The sequence below is a fragment of the Engraulis encrasicolus genome, chromosome 9 (genome assembly GCF_034702125.1).
Source record: "Engraulis encrasicolus isolate BLACKSEA-1 chromosome 9, IST_EnEncr_1.0, whole genome shotgun sequence".
Classification (NCBI taxonomy): domain Eukaryota; kingdom Metazoa; phylum Chordata; class Actinopteri; order Clupeiformes; family Engraulidae; genus Engraulis; species Engraulis encrasicolus.
In genome coordinates, this window is record NC_085865.1 from 5,795,671 (window position 1) to 5,817,629 (window position 21,959).

A 21,959-nucleotide genomic window follows, 5' to 3' on the forward strand; every position below is an offset into this window, starting at 1 on the left:
CCAGATGAGAATGTTAGAAGGGAGATACTCATCAGAAGAATGCAGCTCGCATTATTATCGTTTAACCACCAAACTTTTCAACCACTTTTGTGTCAACAATTTGTGTTTTTTGGGAGGCTTTCGTACTAAATATCTACAGGCCTTTTGTCATGCAGTATTTATTTTGTGTGTTATGTAATGGAACATTCTTTCCCCATATTACCGTCTTAGTAATTTTGCTTGAGCAAAGGCTCTGAAAACCCCTTGCAGCCCAGCTGTCTGTCTGTTCCTCTGTGGTCAGGGCGGGACTGGTCATCTGGCATACAGGGCATTTTCCCGGTGGGCTGGACTTGTACTGTAATCTGGCCTACAGGGCATTTTCCCAGGGGCCTGGAAGGGTCATCTGTCATACAGGGCATTTTCCCGGTGGGCTGGACTGTGGGGTTTCCATGCCATGCTAACCCAGTATTAAAACTGCAAGAAACTGATCCGGGAGTGCGGCTTTTTTACTATATATTGGCCCGAATGAGAAATTATGTTTTTGGTCTCAACAAAGTCATTTAAAATTGTCTCATTTTCGCGGACTACAGACAAAATAGCGCCAAAAATAATGTTCTAGTTTTCGCTGTGAAAGTCGGACGTCTGTCAGCTGCCACTCAAAGCGGCGTGGGCAGGCAGCGCGAAGGTGGGAATTTGAAACAACAACCAATCGCCTTGTTGCTTGTCTGCGTTCAGTTTAGTTTCAAAAGGAAAACTTTGTTTTTTCCCTGGCCACCTGCCAGCACCCGTTGAAACAATAATGTGGAAAATGAACGGCGATTTGATGAACCACTCTGTTAAGTTTTAGATGGTGTCGTCGTCAGACATCCAATGGTCATCTGTGTGCAAGAAAGTATTGCCTGTCTGTGGACGCGCCTGAATGAGCAGAGAGGCGAGAATCTTTGTTCCGAGTTATCATCAATTGATTAATGTGCTCTGTTATAAAGAGTTCATGGAAATATTATATTTTATATTATATATTATATTATAATACTGTGACATGTGTTTTATTAAAATGTGAACAGAACAGAATTTTAACTTGAGTAGGTCTACCCTTTACTATGTAAAACAAAATGTTGATCTTGAAAAAAACTTTTTCTTCCCCAAAAAATGAAGTTGCAAAAAAACAAAACAAAGGGGGGGGGGGGGGTCATCTTACATTCAGGACTGTAATTGTAGTCAGGCCATCAAGTTGTGGTGTAACATCAATGTGTGTGTGTGTGTGTGTGTGTGTGTGTGTGTGTGTGTGTGTGTGTGTGTGTGTGTGTGTGTGTGTGTGTGTGTGTGTGTGTGTGTGTGTGTGTGTGTGTGTGTGTGTGTGTGTGTGTGTGTGTAAGGAAGAGATGGTTGATGTTCATGCCCATGTGTATGTTGTTGCTGGTCTGTGGTGCGAGAAGGATGGGGGATGTTGGTGGGTGGGCGCATGTTTATATGCCCGCGTGATGTATGTGTGCCAGTGTGGCTCTTTGACACATTACAAAATGTGGCTCTTGGTCTCCGACTGGTTGGCCACCCCTGCCTTAGAGGAAATAGACACGCACGCACGCACACACATACACATACACATACACATACACACACACAGAGTCTGTCTGTGCTGTCCTGTGTGGTGACTGTGCACATGACAGTGCTGTGGGCCATTACAGCTGTCAAACCAGTGGCCACACACACACACACACACACACACACACACACACACACACACACACACACACACACACACACACACACACACACACACACACACACACACACACACACACACACACGGCAGTGCTGTGGGCCATTACAGCTGTCAAACCAGTGGCCACACACACACACACACACACACACACACACACACACACACACACACACACACACACACACACACACACACACACACACACACACACACACACACACACACACACACACACACACACACACACACCAAACCGGTGGCCACATGACAGGACTCCTGCAGCTCCTGCAGCCATTGTGTCTATGCTCCTTCCTTTTACCACTGTGTGTGTGTGTGTGTGTGTGTGTGTGTGTGTGTGTGTGTGTTGTGTGTTAGAGGTAGCATGCACTCAGTTGTTGCCTTTTCCTTTTATCCATTGTGTGTGTGTGTGTGTGTGTGTGTGTGTGTGTGTGTGTGTGTGTGTGTGTGTGTGTGTGTGTGTGTGTGTGTGTGTGTGTGTGTGTGTGTGTGTGAGAGAGAGAGAGGGAAGTTATAATTGTAGAAATTGGATGTTCATTTGATTCATATATGGATATATGCTACTCAACGAAGCTTCTGAAATACCAACCACTGTGTACTGCTTTAAACAACTGCAATTACTCATGTAAAGTAATTGTGCTCATTTTTGGTAGTCTGGGCCACGTGCATAAGCTATGTTTGCGTGGTCTACAGATCTGTGGACTGTCAAAAAGAAGGGCCAAACAATTCACAAAATTTTGCCCAATATCCTGCATCATTGGAAGCCTCTTCATATGGAAACGCAGGTGCCACCTTTACCCTTAGGACATTATGAACACAAGATTCTAGTGCTGTATAGGACTCCTTTTAAACCAAATGTGGATTGTGCCATGATAAATGTATATCTGTCAATCCAAATAAAGAAGTAAAATGTGTGTGTGTGTGCGTGCATGTGTGTGTGTGTGTGTGTGCGTGTGTACCCGCATTTGCGCATGTATTCACGTGTATGTTTGCATGTCCTCTTGCAGGTCTTCGCTTTGAAATGATGCACCTAACAACACCCAACAATAGACCATAAACATTCCTGAATTTGCATGAATGGGGCCTCTCTGTCTGTCTGTACGACTGTTCCTAGGCCTATTTGGATGATCAAAATTGGATATGTCATCTGGCATTAAGGACAGTATAAACACTGTGACGTATCATTTCTTTATTTATTGCATGTGTTTGGATGACCCAAATTGACTTTGAAATGATGCTCCTAAAAGTGCAAGGTAAACAGTACACTGAAAGTAAGAACTGAAACAATCTGTAATAGTCTGTAGGCCAGGGGTTCCCGACCTTTTCCAACGTGGGGCCCACTCGAAATTGTCACAAATGTTCAGGGACCACTTCTGACCCAATGAAGAGTAAAACTCAAATCAATAGCAACATAGCACATCAAAATATGATTATAATTTGTAGAAAATGATTTCAAGGCCCACTTGGAATTCCTGGCCCATAGGTTGAAAATCGCAGCTGTAGACTATGATGTGTCTGTCTGTCTGTCTGTCTGTCTGTCTGTCTGTCTGTTTGTCGTTTTTGGATAGGGTGGGCACATCCAAAGTCACTTGTTGCAGGTGCCAGACAAAAGTGTCAGACCGTTCAAGAAGGTAGATCTGCACACTGCAGAATAAGCTTATTAACCGTATTCAGACTGGGCTTTTTTGGCATTCCTGGGCCTGGGGGGGGGCTCTTTTGACCCCCCCATAATGACGTCATTATGACATCATCTGATTATAATGCCCAAAATCTCGCCATAATGTATTTTCCATCAAATTTAGGTAATGCACTTAAATTTTAATGATTATATGCTTCAGACCACTTTAATGCTCACAAAGCTGTCTGATGCTAATGGAAATAACAACAAAATATGAAAAAGGAACAATAATGAAACTTAGATCAGTGATTTTCGGTCAGACATACCTGTCAGAAAACCGTTAGGAAAAGTCACCAAGTTTCGTAGTCATACCTTAAGTCGTTAAGGAATTATACAACATCAAAGTTGGTGCGCCGACTATTAGACACCCCCCCCCCCCCCCCCCCCCCCAGTCTGGATAGGGTTAAATGAAAACAGCAACGTTTCCATCAGCTTTTCAATTTAATAAAATGTATTTTTTGGTTCAACTTTTTCCGCAGTGCACAGACCCACCGTCTTGAACCGCCTCTCTGTTTGTACATCTGTCTGCCCTTGTTTGGATAATCTAATTTGAAATGTGGTACCCATTCCCGCAGATGGTGCAGCGCAGCCTCTCATCTGTCCGTCTGCAGGGTTGCCAGATGAGGCTGAGGATTTCGAGCCCAAAAAATGCTAAAAACCCGCCTAGAAGCTCAAAATCCTGCCCAATTCTATTGATTTCTATGGCAAAAATTGGGCGGGTTTTTCTGCTAAATGCCATTTTTACCCGCACACGGCCACCCTAAGCAGCCCAATTGGGCGGGAAACAGCCCAATCTGGCAACACTGTCTGTCTGTCTCAGACCATCTGTATTTGCATGATCCCAGTTGCCTTTGAAGTGTGATCAGTATTCTCTGCAGGGCAGCGATGATGATCTGTGTGCATAGTTGAGAGGGTTTTTGTCTTTTTTTCAGAAAGTGCACTCAACTCCCAACTGTTTTAGTTTTTAACAAGGTCTTCGGGTACGAGCAAACAACAAAGTTCATATTTAGTAGAAAGGCTGCAGTCTTGGGTGTAATTCTTGTATTTTATTGTAGTGGGTTAGCATGACAGACTGATGTTTCGGCCTACGCCTTCTTCAGAGTCTTGCATATTTTCCTTCTTTTTTTTAAATATGTTTTTGGTCTTTTTAGACTTCATTATGGACTCGACAGTATGAGAGGTAGACAGGAAGCGAATAGGGAGAGAGACGGGGAGGCGTCGGCAAAGGACCAGGTCCGGGAATCGAACCTGGGTCAGCCGCATGGCAGGCGAGTGCCCTACCAGATGGCCACGGCAGGGCCCGTCTTGCATATTTGAGGGGAAATGGGGACTGCATGGTGTGTCTGTGATGTTTACAGTATGTCCTATTGTGTAAGTCGCTTTGTATGTGGGTCATTCTACGTTTCCAGTGCGCTTTTGGCAAATGCAAAATGTCAATTATCAGTATTTTTTTTTCAAATAAATGACCAAGATGTTTCCACAGTGTATATATTTAAGTTTCCAAACAAACAAATTGCCAAGCTTAATCTTAAATCATTTGATAAACACTCTAATGAAAGCGAACATTTGCTTAATTATTTTGTCAACAGTATTAAGTTCATTATGTCTAACTGTATAACTTAAAGCACGTCACTCATCAACATCACAGTGACCCTCTGATGAAGACGGAAGTAACACCATCGAAACATGTCAGGTAAAAGATAAAAACTTGTACATGTCTTAAGGCAAAAGAAACCCCTAAGTGTATTTTGTCAACAGTGTTATGGACAAATACTATGTCATTTCAAACATATATAAAAATACTACAGAGTTGAAACAACATACGTTTGAAAGTGCTTATGTCCCACAGCAATAATGTTGTCATTAATCTGTGCAACTGATATAGAAAATGTGATTGTTGAGCATCATAAGGCCTAAAAAAAATAAATGTTTGGTTCCGGTTGGTTGTCAGTTGAGGTCATGGGTCGGTAGGATTTTTTTTTTTTTTTTTTTGGATCTGCCGTTGTCAGCAGGACTTTTTCATAGGTTTACTAGATGTAGGCTAGTACCCGCCAGTAGTTTCATGCAAGCTCAATATCCTGTCAAGATTATTATTTAAATATGCCCATTGAAAGTATGTACCAGTGTGAATTGAAGACATCTCAGACATTTAATGCATTTATACATTTAATAAACTTAACTGTAATTCCATATAGTATTGATCAGCACTGTGCCAAAACAACATGTCCGTACTTTTATACCAGTACAATTGTAAATCTGTAAACTGTGGAGGATAAAAATATAAAAAGAACAAGTAAACCTGAAAGTGCAAAAAAAACATTTCATTCAATACCAGTATCACTTTTTTAAAACTGAAAAACAGCGGTGTGAAACATAAGGCCTGCAGGCCAGAGGAAGACTTTCAGATATCAGAGTCACTGTGCAAAAAAAAGTCCTAGATTCAGGCCATTTTTAAACAGTACACCGTAGAACAGGCTTTCAAACTGCAATGCTTTTAGTGGCTGGATGCAAACGGCATTGTTTAACCAGACATCAACGTCACTGAAGTCACTGTTCCGAAATGAACATTACGGCACCATACTTGTAGAGGGAAAAAATTAGAAATGTCAAGAGCTAAAATCTCACCAGGAAAATAGTGGCTTAGTATGAAAAAATGGACACAGGTCAATTCAGCCTGCTGTCTGAACTTAGTGATGGTCACTCAATTCTGCTTGCCATATGGCCTGGCCACAATATGTTTTTTGCCAGCTGACACACAGGTGAGGCAGCAGGGCAGGACAGTTTTAAACTGTTTAATCAATTCTGGTGAAACGGTGCCCTGAGGCCCACCACAATGGGCACAGAGGTCCTGCCTCCCAAAAGAGGCCCGATAGTATGCCAGCTCCAGTGGATCCCCACATGACAGCGCAAGCCTGACCTGAACTGTTGCGGCCAAAACGTGTGTCGGCTCCAGGATATGACTCCCACAGGTAAATTCTAGGGAGTCATCAGACAGTGCCTCAGCAAGTGACGCCTGGTGCCTAGAGGAGAGGAGTCGCATTGAATAAATGACACGCGGCTTGGCACATTCTTCACAGCTTACAACTGCGCGTGCATGTTGGGCTGTGAACAGTCCAGACTCTTTATGTTGTCTTTCCAATTCCTCAGACATGAAGGCATCGACACAAGCAGCCTGCTTGTGTTTGTGACTCTGTTGGGCAGAAGGTCGATGGTCGTCATTCGTGTCTTTGCCCATAACATCAGCCAAACTTTGGTAATGTTCACCTATCAACAAAGCACATCACAAACATGTTTACATGTCCCATATACAGTAAGTATATGGGAACTAGATGACTGTACAGGCAAGTTTTTTTTTTCTTAGACCAACCACAGTAAGTCTGTATGAGAGGAGTATTGTTGAATATGGGAGTACACCAAGGTATAGAGACTGTATTTTCATTGTGATGACATGGCTAATAAAGTTGAACTTGTACACAGCCCACTCCTCGCTTGTAGCCTAGCGCGACACACAGCGTTCATATTTAATATACTGTACATAGTCTGTGTTCTCTGAAAGACATAGCTCATGCACTTCAGCATCTTGCTTCTGCACTGTAAGCACACTAAGTAAAATATGGTTACATCAAAGTGTATAGAGCAATCTTGTGTAGAATGTATCAAGTCCTTACCAGTGTCATCAGGCATTGGGTCAGGAAGCCATGTAAGTCGTTCAGGCGGAAGGACTGGAGCTGAACAGCATTCCGGATCACCACATTTTCGTATCTAAAGAAAGACATTGAATAACATTGTAAAACATTGTACATCCTTTAAAGAACATATAACTTAACTTCATGATAATCAGCAAAGCACAGGAAAAGATAAACTCTACCTGAAACAGATACTGGCGTTGCCGGCAGTGCTTTGCTACCCATGAAGAGAAGGCTGCATCTTTTTCCGCCTGTTGTTTTGTCACCGTGGCAGGATTGATCCCTGGGAAGAGGGCTGTTATGGCCTCCATGACAGAATTTTCCTCACCATCTGTAACCGCATCCAATATTGTGATTGGCTCTTCCTTCAGCTTGAGCCGACTGTAGCGCCCTGCCACTGTGTCCAGCACTGGTGCGATGGAAGTGCTCCAGGCCTGGACAAGCCCTGGGTTCTTCTCAGAAGCTTTGCGTATGTCTGCCATTGAGCCACACCTCTTCAGAAGGCCTTCTATTTCCGCTGACATCTGGACTCTCTCCAGCGCACAGTTCTGTAGCCCGATGTTGAGGACAGCCATGACCCTCTCCACTGGATTTTGCCAGCTCTGGCCTGGAGCTGCTCTACTGGCAATGAGCATATCCAGCCCTAACATTTTGAACACCGCGATCAGGCTCAACTGCACCTTAATGAGCAGGGTGCGATGCTCAGCGCCACCATCACTGTATTTTATGTGGATGGGTTTGCACCCTGCAGGGTCTTCTTTCGCCAACCGCACCGATGCTGCTGCATTCCTGTAAGCAGTTGATTTTTGAAAGACAGCATCTTGCACCATGATCCTGACCTTGCCGCTGTACCACGAGCCCTCTGCATGATGAGGTGCATTTGGCTGCATAAACACAGTGGAAGAAATCGACCCCTTGCCTGTCATGTCGTGGTCCATGGCTACCAGTTGGGTTGTAGAAGGAGTGATTGAGTGCCGACCTCGGACACCAGTGGATACCGGCTCCCCTGGTTCTCCCACTGGGATCTTTGCCTTGTCATCCATAAATAGGACAAAAATGTCCGACTGGAGTTCATGCATGCGTAGTCGAAGGAATTTGAAGAGTGCAGCACAAAAATGTGTGTCTGGGTGAGCTACCCGGAGCTGTATTTTATATTTCAAATCAAATCTGGATGTAAAGCTCAATGCTCTTCTGGTATATGGGTTTTGGGGAGCAAACTGCAATCGCACCAGAGCTTTGCTTGGCACTCTGGTTCCCTCTGGGCATTTGCTTTTGACCTGCTCAATTAGATCTTCCAGCGACAACCACTCAGACAGATGGGCTGTGCCATGCCTCCGGTCATCTGCTGCCGTGACCTCATTCACTGCATCCTCCATTTTGGAGAAGAATTCCTCGAAGTTGTCCCCTGGACGCCCGCTATTTAGAGTGCGCAAATCAACTGGAGAGCCACTTGAATGCGCTGGTTCATTACTGGATTGGCCGGTGCAGAGGAATCCAGGGAGATGTCTTGGTAAATGGCCTCGAGAACACTTGGAGTGAACCTGGCAATATTGGATATCTTCCTCTTGAATTCGTTCTTCATTTGTCTGGAGTGGTATCTTGGCAGAGAGGGCTGAAGAGCGCTGACAATCTGGGTGGTCTGAGTCAGCTGCTCATCTTGGGTCCTTGAACTCTGAACTTTCCACAAAAATACAGTGCCTGTCTTGCTGCCCCCGGGTTGGTATTTAAGGACATCAACAGGCACAGACAGCTGGATGTGGTTGAGAAAATCAAATCTGTGCCATGGAGTTGGAAATGGTTTCTTCAGATGTGTTGCTTCATCCAGGAGTACAGGTGTTGGAATACTTGCTTGGCACACAACACTGTCCAGCAACTGGAGTCTCGCAGCAACCTCTTGTGTGTGTCCATGGTGAGTCACAGAAAAGTTTTCTGAGACCACTCGGACGGGCCCATTTGAACGATGGTTTGAGGATGACGAGTTTCTCTTCTTTTCAAGATACTTGGCGTAGTGCTTAAGGCAGGTGGCTAAGCTGAATATGTCCTCCCTCAGTTTTCTCCAGTTATCTGTGGAGGACATGTAGGCTTTTCCACTCACAGAAAGCAGGGCCTGGGAGTGGCTGTTTAGTATTGTAGCACACATGGGCTGTTCCTTGAGCTTTTTCCTCTTAACATCGTTGTAGCCCTCAAAGTCCCAGCATGCTGGAACGGGAGTCACGTCACTGTCATGGCGCGATGCATCGAGGAAAACAGTATGCTGGTTGGTGATGTACCACAAGCAATTTGTGAGGACCTAAAAAAAAAAGGGGGGGGGGGATTATTATTTTATATTATTTAAATTATTGAATGAGATTATAAATGCAGCATGTTTATTTTTGCACTATTCATTTATATACCTACATATATATCAAAGTCACTATTGCCTCTGATATTAAATGTCTAAAATATATGTGAAAAATGAGATCAGTATACTGTTTATTTCCATAACAATTAATTCTTAATATTACGGCTGAGTGATAGAAACTCAAATAATAATTATCTTAACTTGATTAGACAGGGCATGAATGAATGATGACACATTTGGTAGTGCCATCAAGGAGCAAGTCACATAGTGGAAAACACAAAATCTTGATGGTATTCGCATGAGCATATGTCCCTACAGCCACATGGCTCTGTTTCGAAGGTGGTCAAGTTTCAAAAAGCTTAATTTATTAGACTTTTATTTTTATTTTAATGTCTCTAGTTGAAGGCTTAATTATGTAGGGCCTATGTGTGGGGTTTTAATTATGATTATTTGATTCGTGAAATGCACTGAATTAACCATTTCATATGACGAAAGGCAAAAAGTTTAAAAAATATGAACACTTAATCATAACATGCATATGGCCTACTGTTAAATCATTTTCAATGCCTTTTTGCAAGAGAAAATCACAGCAACCACCACCGAACTGTGTTGTAGAACCGATTACCCTCTAGAATACAATGTAACAACAGGCACTCGAAAACTTTCTTATCCAATTAAAACTCTCAACAATGTTGCAAAAGCTGCGCGTGTGGCAAAGGGATTTAGCCCTGTTGTAAGAAAGGCAATAGGACGTGGTATGCGCATGCGTGGGCGGGCAACGAGTGGATAGGAAGATAAGGCTAGAGGGAGAAGTTTGTATGCGGTCAGAACGTTAACCGGAGTAGGCCTAGTTGTGTAACATTACGTAAGTGTAATAAACCGGTTAAATTAGCCCAGTGAAGCTGCCCTCTTTGTGATTATAAACTAAGAAGAGTAATCCCGGAGAACACTAGCTTTCTTCGACCCCGGAGTCTACACGAGAGAAACATTCCCCTGACAGTCTGTACGGTCAGGGTTTACATCAGGAAAGGTTAACACCACGTTTACGATTGAAGTACCACTTCAGCCGGTTGGCTTATGAATGCCAAGCGGTTGGGCTTCTCAAAAAAAACGCCCTCAGCGCTGGCCAGTATTATTGCTGCTGTAGGCCTATGTGGCTGCTCGTCACTCAGACGTCCAGTCTCCTTGAGTTTTGACTTGGCTAACGCCACATCAAGGAACGGAGGATGGACAAATTATGCGCTTACGAACACCATCATATTGAAAGCAAGGAATTGCACAGTGGTTTGCAGACATAGACTCACCGTTAGCAGTTGAGAGCAGGGCTGTAGTGGAGGGTAAACGCACGTAAACGCCGTTTACGCACCTCTGGAATTTAGGAAATAGCGTTTACCCACCTCTAAATAGCGTTTACCCACCTCTAAATAGCGTTTACGCAGCTCTTAATGGCAATTACGCACGTCAAAGTTCCCTGCGCCTTCTGATCTGCCGTTGGAATAATCCAAAATAAATTTGGTGTCATTTAAAAAATATTGTTGAACATACTTAATTCAGTAGGAATCATTTTCATCTGCTCTGTATTCGGGTATGTGACCTTCCAATCAGTGCCTTTCGGCTGCGGCGGCGACACCAATCAGGATCCAGGGAATATGTAAACACATACACGTTGTGTAGTTGCCTGCCTGCCTGCCTGCCTGCCTACCTGTTCAAAGTTAATCATCATGGATATTAGGAGATATTTGAAGAGACCATCCAGTGCTTCCACTTCTGCAGATGCCAGCAAAAGGCCTCAAGTACAAAGTAAGACTGACAGAGATCAATTTACATGAGTCGTTAAATGTGCTTTATAAATAAGTTTGACTTGACGAATTATGGCAATGACAGAACGAGCTTTCAAGATTAGCTAATGCGCAGTCATGCTATCCTTCCAAGTTATGTTACTTTTTAACACCTTGTCCTAGCAGCAAGCTGACCGATTATTCCTTATGCTTTCTATATTATGAAAGGTAACCGCGAGTAGCGGCAGTTCTTAATACCGATGCGATGCGCACAACCCAACGTGAGGGAATTTAGGCTGACTTTTTGTCCAGTTGTGAGAGTCCAACAACACTGTTCCTTGGATCAATGTGAAAACAGGCACTAGTTTATGACTTTTGCAACAGAATGCATCAGTGAAGCAGGAATTATCTTATCTAATTATTATCATTGCTAAATGCAAGCTGTTTTCCCTTCACATGCTGTGATTCACGATACAGGAAATTGTATTTCAACTACGGTGCCACCTGCATTCATTACAAAAACCCCTGGCATTTGTAACAGAATAAGCATAAGAGCAGGAATTACAATGCCAGCCAAGAATTGCTAGATCCAAATGTTGAAGTCTTTCCCAATGCTGTGATGTTGTAGCTTGCTAAACTTATTATTGTAAAATGTAACCTACAGGTCCTTAAAGGTGTACAAAGTGGTGTACAAAGTAGGCTATTATGGGTCCTCATAAGCTAGCAATTTGGCACAACTGCACAGATGCTCAAGGTGTCTTTTCAAGAGATTATTGTTGTTCACTTATTGTATCACATGGAGGTCTACTGACAATGTATATTGTCTAAATGTGTTGCCTATTAGCCTATTGATTGATATATTTATTAGGGATGTGGGGTTAAGTACTGATTACATTTGATAGGCTACTTAATATTTGCAGCATTTAGAGGGAAAAACTGCACATTGGTTGGACGATATTATAGTGTCCATATGCGGAATGTTTAGGTTAATAGGCCTACCTAGTGTTACCTATCCATGCCTTGTGGCATATGAAGATATAAAGCCCAAGATTTAGTGGGATAGACCTACATCACTTTGTGTGTATATATATATCAAATGAATGGGCCGCAACTAAAGTCACATACATTCACAATGGTGATCACCAGTATCAGTTGTCATGCTTGAGAAGTAACATTTTCAAACACACATCATCAAAGAGCTTGCCTGGCTCTTGCCCGACCTGTAGTTCCGCACAGCTTTGTGAGCTCCACTACTAGGTCTGGGAGCATGTAGCAGGATTCCATTTCTACAGTCAAAAAATAATCGCAGCATTTATTGCTTCAATATCAACAAATTCTTACAAAACCGTTTTCTGTTGATCTCTAAAGCGTCAATATAGTCTATAATATGTCATGTGACTCCTCAATGTGAGCTGCCAGTGATATTGAAGCGCTAAATGCTCGGCATTATTTTTTGAGTCCAGAAATTGAATCCTGCCACATGCTCCCAGACCGATGTGTGTGTTTGGAGTGCCACCAGGGGGCTCCAGAGCACACACATGGAGGTCTGGTAGGAACCAGGCTATCAAAGAGCCACAAGGCAGCCGAAAACATTGGCTCTTCCTCAAAACCTAGGCCAGTGTCCTACCAAGTGTATCAGCCTAATTAGTCAAGCCCAGTGATTGGATACTCTTTATTAGTCACACCTAGGGATTGGATATTCTGTAGAGTTCACCAAAAAGTATCCAATCACTGGGCGTGACTAATTAGGCTGATACACTTGGAAGGACACTGTCCTAGGTTTTGAGAAAGACCCATAGTGATTCACACCTTGCGTTGCTTTGTGCTATGTCGCGTTGCGTCGCGTCGCGTCACGGTCTGTCTGATAAAAAAATTCATAGTTTACCCACCTCTAATTTGACCACTACAGCCCTGGTTGTGAGCCTTGCTCTCGGCTTGCTGGTACCGAGAACCCCACTCCAAGGGCTCGCAGTCTGTCCAAGATGTCATTGTACAGCTCGTCCTTCCTATTGTTTGCAACTTTTGCAGGTGGCAAATGCGTATGTTGCTGTGCTTTGAACAGGACGTCAAACGCAGAATGTGGCTTTTGGGCGTCCGCTGATGCAGAGGCTGGCTCGGGAGCGCACTTGAATATGAAATATTTAAAATCAAATGCGGCTACTACGGCACTTACACTAGCTCCTAGCTCTGTTCTCGTTGTGGACACCACATCGCTGGCCAGATTAGCCCAGGCGTCTGTTCTGGTAACTCTGCCAGATACCGACTCAATTTTGCAGCAGTTACACTTTTTTATCTCTTGGAATATGTCAAAAAATGTTTTCTCTCCTACCCTCACTATTCCGTTTTGAGCGGTCGTGTTGCAGGGACATGAAATACTGACCCCGCACAGGTCCGCCATTATGAAATAGAATGATTCTTCAGTAGGCTATGGGTTTGGGTTAACCGTTATCATAACTGTTATGACTAGATCATTGCGCATGTGGCGTGCCATTGACATACGGAAGCTTTGCCTCTCTTTCATCTGAAAGCTGCGGTAGGCTACCGATAGGCTGTGTGCTTCCACCGACTTCGACCACAGAACGTTGCTTCCAGTGCTCCATGCAACGTGCCGTGGGAATGAAGAGGACACGCGAAAGTTTATGGGGGAGCAAAAGCTCTGCTTATTTTATTATTGACAATCACAGCTGACAAGTAGACTACACTGCCCACACTGGACTTCGAACATCAGCGCTAAAGAACACGAAGCAAGCAATACCGTCACAGGCCTATCCATCGAAAGTTTTCAAAAAAAGTGGATTACCAGGGAAATATTTGTGTCATCTTTGCAAGCTTCGTCAATGGGGACATGGTAGGTGAGTCATGCTGATATGATTATCAAACATTTTATTTGGTTCTTGTAGTGTTAAATACAAATACGTTGTCCTCCGAAATAGGACCTAAATGTCTGGGCTTAGGCCGACAATAAAATAGGCCTATGTTTGTCCTTAATAACAGAGTTTGCAGCATAGCCGCACAAAGCATCAGCCCGGTTAACTCAATGCATGAAAGAGAATTCATATAAAACAGTTTTAGCTTTGCATTCCATATTGTAAACTAAGGGATACAAAAAAAAGAGCTTTAGTGATACCCCGACTCTGACATGGGATCATGAAATGTCCCGCATCCCATAGGCTACTGAGTGAGGTTCCGAGCATCCGCGTTAGCAGCCGCGAATGTTCAGTCTCCGGTGCTGCCTACGGGAGCAAGCTTGTGTGGACATGCATGACTATTTAATGTTTAGATTGTGCTGTAGCCTATTGTAGCCACACCTCATCCATTGTAAATCCATGCAGTATCACTGTAGTCTAAATTATTGGGAAATATTGAACATGGTTGTAAATGAAACAATAAGAAAAGTTTAGCTAAACAGTCAGGCCCCGTCCTACTTCTGCTTACTTGTGCTTTTATTTCAAACAAGCGTTTACCGGTACTAGGCAACATTAGGATCTGCTCTAACGTGCAACGCAATGACTTGACGAGACCCGGAAGGCACTGATGATTCCTTTAAACATCGAGAATAGATCCATGTGCTGCAATAGGCCTATAGGCCTAACTGCAGCTAATGGCATAATAATTAACATTCAACGTCAACTCCCGTGCTTGTCCAGAATTGGTGCGATATTCAGCGGTGACATTGGCTTTGTCTACTGTTAAGCGCTTTGTACATTGTCACACGGCTTGCTGCAAGTGCACACGCGTGTGTGTTGCCCAATCGACTGCCATGCTATGCAACCTCGGTGACAGGCATGGAGAAAGTTTGATATAACGAGTTAATAATTAGAAGAAGTGTTCGTCTCGCCTATAAGAGCAACGTGATAGTTTTTTTTTTTTTTTTTTTCAAAAGTCCAAAAAAAATGTTTGGGTCGCACCAAAAATGACAGGGTCGGTCGGCAACCGGAACCACAACATTATTTTTTCTCGGCCTAAGTAGGATTTTAGTATTCACTGTGATACAGACTGACACATTTTTCATTATAAATCCCTGTAACGTCTGATTTGAATTTTGTCACCCTCCTTACACAAGACTTCCCACTCCAGAGATAATCCCTAGTGTCTGTTCATAGGATTTTTCCAACACATAAGAGATCAATAGCACAAAAACACTTTCAAAACAGTCAACCGTGTTACTCAACTGTGTTACGGTCAAGAGTGCAGGGGAACAAGTCGGCACTTTTTAAGGAGAAAAAACAGAGCAGACGAACCCATCTCTCTAGAAAGCAAATGATTTTTTGTTTTTTTGTCTGTCAATATGGAGATAAATTGGCAAAAACATACTCCTCTTCAACTGTCACAGCTGATGCGTAACACCATTGACGGTAACACTGCTTGACATTTCAGCCATTTTTATGGTGTTGTGCTGACTGAGGACCTCAGCATTTCCACCACAACACCCTAATCAATTCATGTATTTCATCATCATCATCATCAGCTTTATTCCAGACTCAAGGTCCATTATCAACAAAAACAACACAATACAGAACATTAAAAAAACATACAAAACACACTTATAAAAGACACTTGTACCAGTGTTTCCACATGTATGACTGGTATCGCACTGCACTAAGCGCCGGATTTGACAGCAGCATAATAATTTGATTACATGAGCCATCCAGTCTACAAATAAATTTATACATCAAGTTCCTCAACAATGCATGAAATGTGTTGACCCCTAGACCACAAAACAATTCACTAGCACTGCTCCACCTGGGCTTCTTAAGCAGTATGCGCAGACCATCATTATATGCAACCTGGAGTTTCTGTAAGCTACCCTTTTTATACTTAGTCCACAAGGGGGCAGTATACAGAGGGGTGCAGTATGCCTTGAACAGGCTATCAGTGCACCAGTGAAACTTCCTTACCAGCATGTTAGCTTGTGCATATAACATGCGGCGCTGCCTGTAGATGTCATCGTCATCACTCATTTGGTCAGTAATTATATGTCCCAAATATTTTGTTTTGTCACTTACAGGTAAAACCTGCCCCGCCAAATAAAAAGAAGGAAAAGTGAGGTCCTTGTCCCCCTTGCTTTTACATAAGAGCACCACACTTTTCTTGCAGTTGTATTTAACATCATAAGTCAAACCATAATTTGAACATACATGTAGCATTTCTTGAAGACCAGTACTGCTGGGAGAGAAGATGGCTAAATCATCAGCATACATGAGATGGTTTAGCAGTGCATTCCCGACCATGCATCCTGTCCTACAGGCCCTTAGTTGCTCAGACAGGTCATTCATATAAATATTGAAGAGAACAGGTGAGAGTAATCCACCCTGCCGAACCCCATTTCCCCACCCCAAATGGTGTAGAGAGCACCTCACCCCATTTGACCTGCATGGTCTGGTTGGCATACCAGTATGACAGGATCCTAATTATGGTGCAGGGGACACCCCTCTGTCTGAGTTTTAGAAACAATTTAAAATTATTAATTCTATCGAATGCCTTGGACGCATCTATGAAACAAATTAAAATGGAGGAATTCTGTGATCGGTACCTCTCCACCATCTCCTTAAGAGCGTATATACACTGATCAGTGGCATGTTTCGGCTTAAAGCCAAATTGATTATCAGATGTGCCAATATAGTTATCAAGTCTATCCAGCAGGATCCTTTCCAGGACCTTGGATAGCACACTGGCAAGTGCGATAGGCCTATAGTTATCCAGGCTCCCCACCTTACCCGCCTTGTCCTTAATCACAGGTACCAGTGTCACAGACAGCATGGTGTGAGGCAAGGTGCCGTGGATCATGAGTCCTGTGAAGCATATTGCTTATTTGTATGCTTTATCTGTGTTTTTCTACATGTGATTTCTAATTCAGATTGTTATGAATATGTTGATAACACAGTTGACAGGCAATTGTCCCGCTATGAGAACATGAGAAAGAATGGATTAAATTATGGAATAATGGAGCTCAAAACTTACCAAAAAGTCTTCCCATATCCTGCCAAAGAGGTTACGATATCACGTGATATTATTCGTATGGCCTAAGACCAAACCATTACTGATTTATGGAGGGGGTTTCAGACCGTGACACGGTTAACATAGATTTTGTGGACACACACAAAATGGCAAATTTTATGTATAATGGAAAGCACAATGGTCTTTCTGACAGTTTTGTCATGTTGTGATGATTACTGTGAATCAACATTTGCAATCATCTTGGGCAAAACAAGTTTCTTTACATGCTAATATGAAGACTGAATCTGACATTTGGAAAACAGGACGGCATGCAAACACCCAAAACCAGTATTAAATATTCATTCTTGCTGAGGCAAATAATGCCATGTCTTCACTTTCTGTATTATATGAAAGATAAATGTATGCTAATGTCCAAAACATCATTGAATGCAGTTAATAGTGGAATTGGCAAATAAAATCCATGGACTTAAAAGCGCAGCCGAATCGTAGAATGACCCATAAAAGGCAGCGGTGAATAAATTTAATGCAATTCATGCAGAAGGTGTATGCCTCAGTGGTGTTTTGACGTTGTTTGTGTCCTCTCGTGTAAGTTGCTTCGATAAAAGTATGTGCTAAATGACATGTAATGTGAGTGGTGTGTGTTGGAGAGGTGATGGCCCAGATGCATACTTTACAAGTAATAGGTTTGTTTATGACGTTTACATGCTCTTTTGTAAGTTGCATTGTATTAACCCATTTTAGCCAAAGCCCTTTTTGGGAAAAGGTGTCCTCTCCCTATTGAAACCTAAATATCTCAGCCTCTGAAGCACATAAAAACATGAAATGAGTTGCCTTTAAAAGCTAGAACCTTCAGCTTATGCAGCTCTAGTATGCCCATATTTTTAAATAAAACAGCTCAAATCTCAAGAACCTGAATGCAGCGTACTGTATATGTCGCTCCAGGACACAATGGGTTAAAGTGTTTGCTAAATGAAGTGCAATACAAGGGGCATGCTGCAGCGTTGTGTTCATGGTGTTTGTCTTTGTAAGCTGGGTTGAAGTTTGCTAATTGAAATATTATGGGCAGAGAGAGTATAGACAGGTCATCAGCTGGGAAAATTAGGCCTTTCGTCCTACCGCACTTTTCTCTGTGGATTACTGACCAGAAGCCCTATTGGAAGAAATTAAATCATGGGGCCACGTCAATTTTTGCTCAGAATTCAATATGGCCGCCATTTTCCAAAATGACTTGTTTTCATGCATTATTACATTGTACTATAAGGTGATATTCATGAACGATGAACTACTTTCAGCACTATTCTGTCCTATTTCCTTACATACATGTTTACAAAGGTTGACTAAACTAAAAGAAATGAAAATTAAGTTGGTCACCTTGCAATATCCAAAGGAAAGTGCTGAAAATAATGATTGAAATGCACTGAGTGCACAAATGAGTCTATGTCTGCGAAAATTAGGCCTATTGTCCTGTCAGGGTTTTCACAGTGGATTACAGACCAGAAGGCCTATTGAAAAAGATGAAAACTCAGGGCCATGTATGTGCTCCAAGCCATGTATGTGCTCCTTTTCAGAATGGCAGACTTTCACACATTTTTCTCAATACTGTAAGGCCATAATTACCAATAAAGATGACCTATTTTTCAGTTAAATTGTCCTATCTCCTTACAGACGTGAGTATAAAGGTTGTCTAGAAAAAGGCATGAATATATATACACGGGGTGGAAAAAATAACTGAGACACCTGTCATTTTAGTGTCATTTAGTTCCTCTTGCATCCACAGTTAATCCTGTTGGATGTGGTTCATCCTTGGTGGTATGCAGACATTACCTTGGATACTGTGGCTCTTGATACATCACAAAGACTTGCTGTCTCGGTCAAAGATGCAACAGTTACACAGAATTTCTCCTTTTTGAACTCTGACTTGTCACCCATAATGTTGTGTGCATTGCAAAATTTTGAGCAAAACTGTGCTCTTACCCTGCTAATTGAACCTTCACACTTCACTTTACTGGTGCAATGTGCCATTGATGAAGATTGGCCAACAGGCTGGTCCACTTGAGCCATTAAACTTTCAACACTAAAATGATAGGTGTCTCAGTTATTTTATCCACCCCCTGTATCTTGCCACTTTGAAATATCCAAAGGAATGTTGTCAAATGATTGAATTTCACAAACACAGTGGACTGCTGAAAAAAGGCATATTGTCCTGCCAAACTCTGTGTGTGTGTGTGTGTGTGTGTGTGTGTGTGTGTGTGTGTGTGTGTGTGTGTGTGTGTGTGTGTGTGTGTGTGCGTTTGTGTGTGTGTCTGTGTGTGTGCGCGTGTGTGTATGTGTGTGTACGTGTGCCTGAGTGCGTTTTTCTCAAGTGTGTGTGGCCAGTGTCAGTGGACCGGGAGTGTGTGTGTATGGGGGTGTAAGGTGGGGGGTAGGGGGGACCGAATGATGTGGAGGAGCGGGGGGATGAATGAGGGGGTGAGTGGGGGTAGGGGGGCCAGAGTGGGGTTGGGGGGGAATGAGTCGGGGTTGAATTAGAAGGTGGGGGCGCAGAATAGTGTGTGGGGGGTTCGGGGGGCAGAATAATGTGTGTGTGTGTGTGTGTGGGGGGGGGGGAGTTGAGTTGGGGGGGGGGGCAGAATAGTGGGGGGTGAGTGAGGGGTGGAGGGGCAGAGTAGCATGGGAAGGATGAGTGAGGGGGTTGGGGGGCAGAATAGTGTGTGGGGTGGGGGAATGAGTGAGGGGGTGGAGGAGGCAGAATAGTGTGTGGGGGAAAGACACTGTAGAGCAGGGGAAAGATGAGCGGGGGATACGAGCGTGCACACACGCACGCACACTCACCCTTGCTTTATGCAAAAAAAAATCTAGGCCTGAAACACTTTTGGTCAGAAATCTAATGTGAAAAGTTTGGCAGATCAATAGCCTTTTTCAGCAGTCAACTGTGTATGTGTAATTCAATCATTTTCTGACAACAATCCTTAGGATATTGTCTATAGGAAATTTACATCTTTCTGTTGCCAACCTTTGTACTCACGTCTGTAGATAGGAGATTTCACTGAAAATAGGTTATCTTTATTGATAATTATGGTCTTACAGTATTGAGAAAAATGTATAAAAGTCTGCCATTCTGAAAAACAGAGATCATTTTGAATTTTGGAGCACATTTGAGATGGCAACCAGCTGGTGAATCTTTTTCAATAGGCCCTCTGGTCTGTAATCCACTGTGAAAACCCTGATAGGACAATAGGCCTAATTTTCGCAGACATAGACTCTGTATGTGCATTTCAATCATTATTTTCAGCACTTTCCTTTGGATATTGCAAGGTGACCAACTTAATTTTCATTTCTTTTAGTTTAGTCAACCTTTGTAAACATGTATGTAAGGAAATAGGACAGAATAGTGCTGAAAGTAGTTCATCGTTCATGAATATCACCTTATAGTACAATGTAATAATGCATGAAAACAAGTCATTTTGGAAAATGGCGGCCATATTGAATTCTGAGCAAAAATTGACGTGGCCCCATGATTTAATTTCTTCCAATAGGGCTTCTGGTCAGTAATCCACAGAGAAAAGTGCGGTAGGACGAAAGGCCTAATTTTCCCAGCTGATGACCTGTCTAGTAGAGAGAGAGGTTCCATTGGTCCATTGTTTCCGGGTTCTATTATTGCAGGGGGGGGGGGGGGGGTGTCCCCCTTTAGGCAGACCTAGGCAGACCTAAGGACTGTTCTATTCAATGCTAGGAGTATTATGACACGCCCCTTTAGGCAGACCGGAAACTGGTCATGTTAGGTGCCCATAGCAACCTACAGTGTTGGGGGTAACGCGTTACTAAGTAACGTCGTTACGTAATTTAATTGCTTTTGGCACTAACGTAGGAACGTAACGCATTACTCTTCAAATTTCAGTAATTTAATTACAGTTACTGCGCTGCCATAACGGTCGTTACTCGTTATAGTCTAAATTTCAGCCTTGAAATCATCTCAAGGTCTGCTGTTATTAGTACTTCTAGATGCGCGAAGAGCTCTGTCTGGGCTGTTTTCCCCAGCCCTTCTCGAGCTCTCGGAAGTGGGTGTGTGTGAGAGCGCGCGCACGCAGACTGCTGTTCCTTCCTCTCGCATGCAAGGTCTTTCACTGGGACTTTCATGAGCCCATTGCGCTGTGATGTGGTTAACCTATACTACAATACTTGGAGTTCCACCATCAATTTGTTCTAACCTTTTAATTTACGCCATAGAGGGAAAGTGAAAGTGATTCGCTGCGCAGTTAAATCTACAGTCATTCCGAGTTCATCGTTACGCAAATGCATTCTAAAACAGCTGTACCCCATATCGCAAATGCCATAGCCTCTTTTGTGCTCACTGATGACAGTTAGATAGGCTACACGGCAAAAAAACAATTTGGGTGGCTCCGTCAGCAGCAGCAGCCAGCGCGAGTCAAGTAATTGGGAATAATAACGTGAGAACAACAGCGCAAGCAACACCATGGCGTTGAGGCCGCCACGTTCTTCAGGCTATTCAAATGTGCCTGATCAAACCGTCTTCCAGCACGAACTGATTCTGCATTCGGCAGAATCTTTAAAGGGTTTATGAAACGAAAACAAAGTAAAGGAATTTGACCATTTCCAGGACAGATTCTGAAAGTTCTAAGCCTTGTGAATAAAATGGGATATTGTCTGGGTGATATTTTGTCCTAAAAGTCATGTTAAAACGTTCCCAAAAAGTGTTTTTTTTCGTGACATGCAAATTTTATGCAAATGATATGCGTGACATAGAAGGGGTGAGTTCACCTCATTCCACCTTTTTTCA

The 21,959-nt window shown here is 43.0% G+C and overlaps 1 protein-coding gene across 1 annotated transcript in view; it reads right to left on the bottom strand.

The window, feature by feature from the left end:
* LOC134456088 (uncharacterized) overlaps positions 1-8,022 on the bottom strand; it is an 18,130-nt gene extending 10,108 nt beyond the window's left edge. Inside the window, exons 1-2 of the mRNA XM_063207521.1 lie at positions 7,267-8,022; positions 7,067-7,160 (exon numbers count right to left, since the gene is read on the bottom strand). Coding sequence (XP_063063591.1) covers positions 7,067-7,160; positions 7,267-8,022 — 850 coding nt within the window. The remainder of the gene's footprint in view (positions 1-7,066; positions 7,161-7,266) is intronic.
* Positions 8,023-21,959: the final 13,937 nt, after the last annotated feature.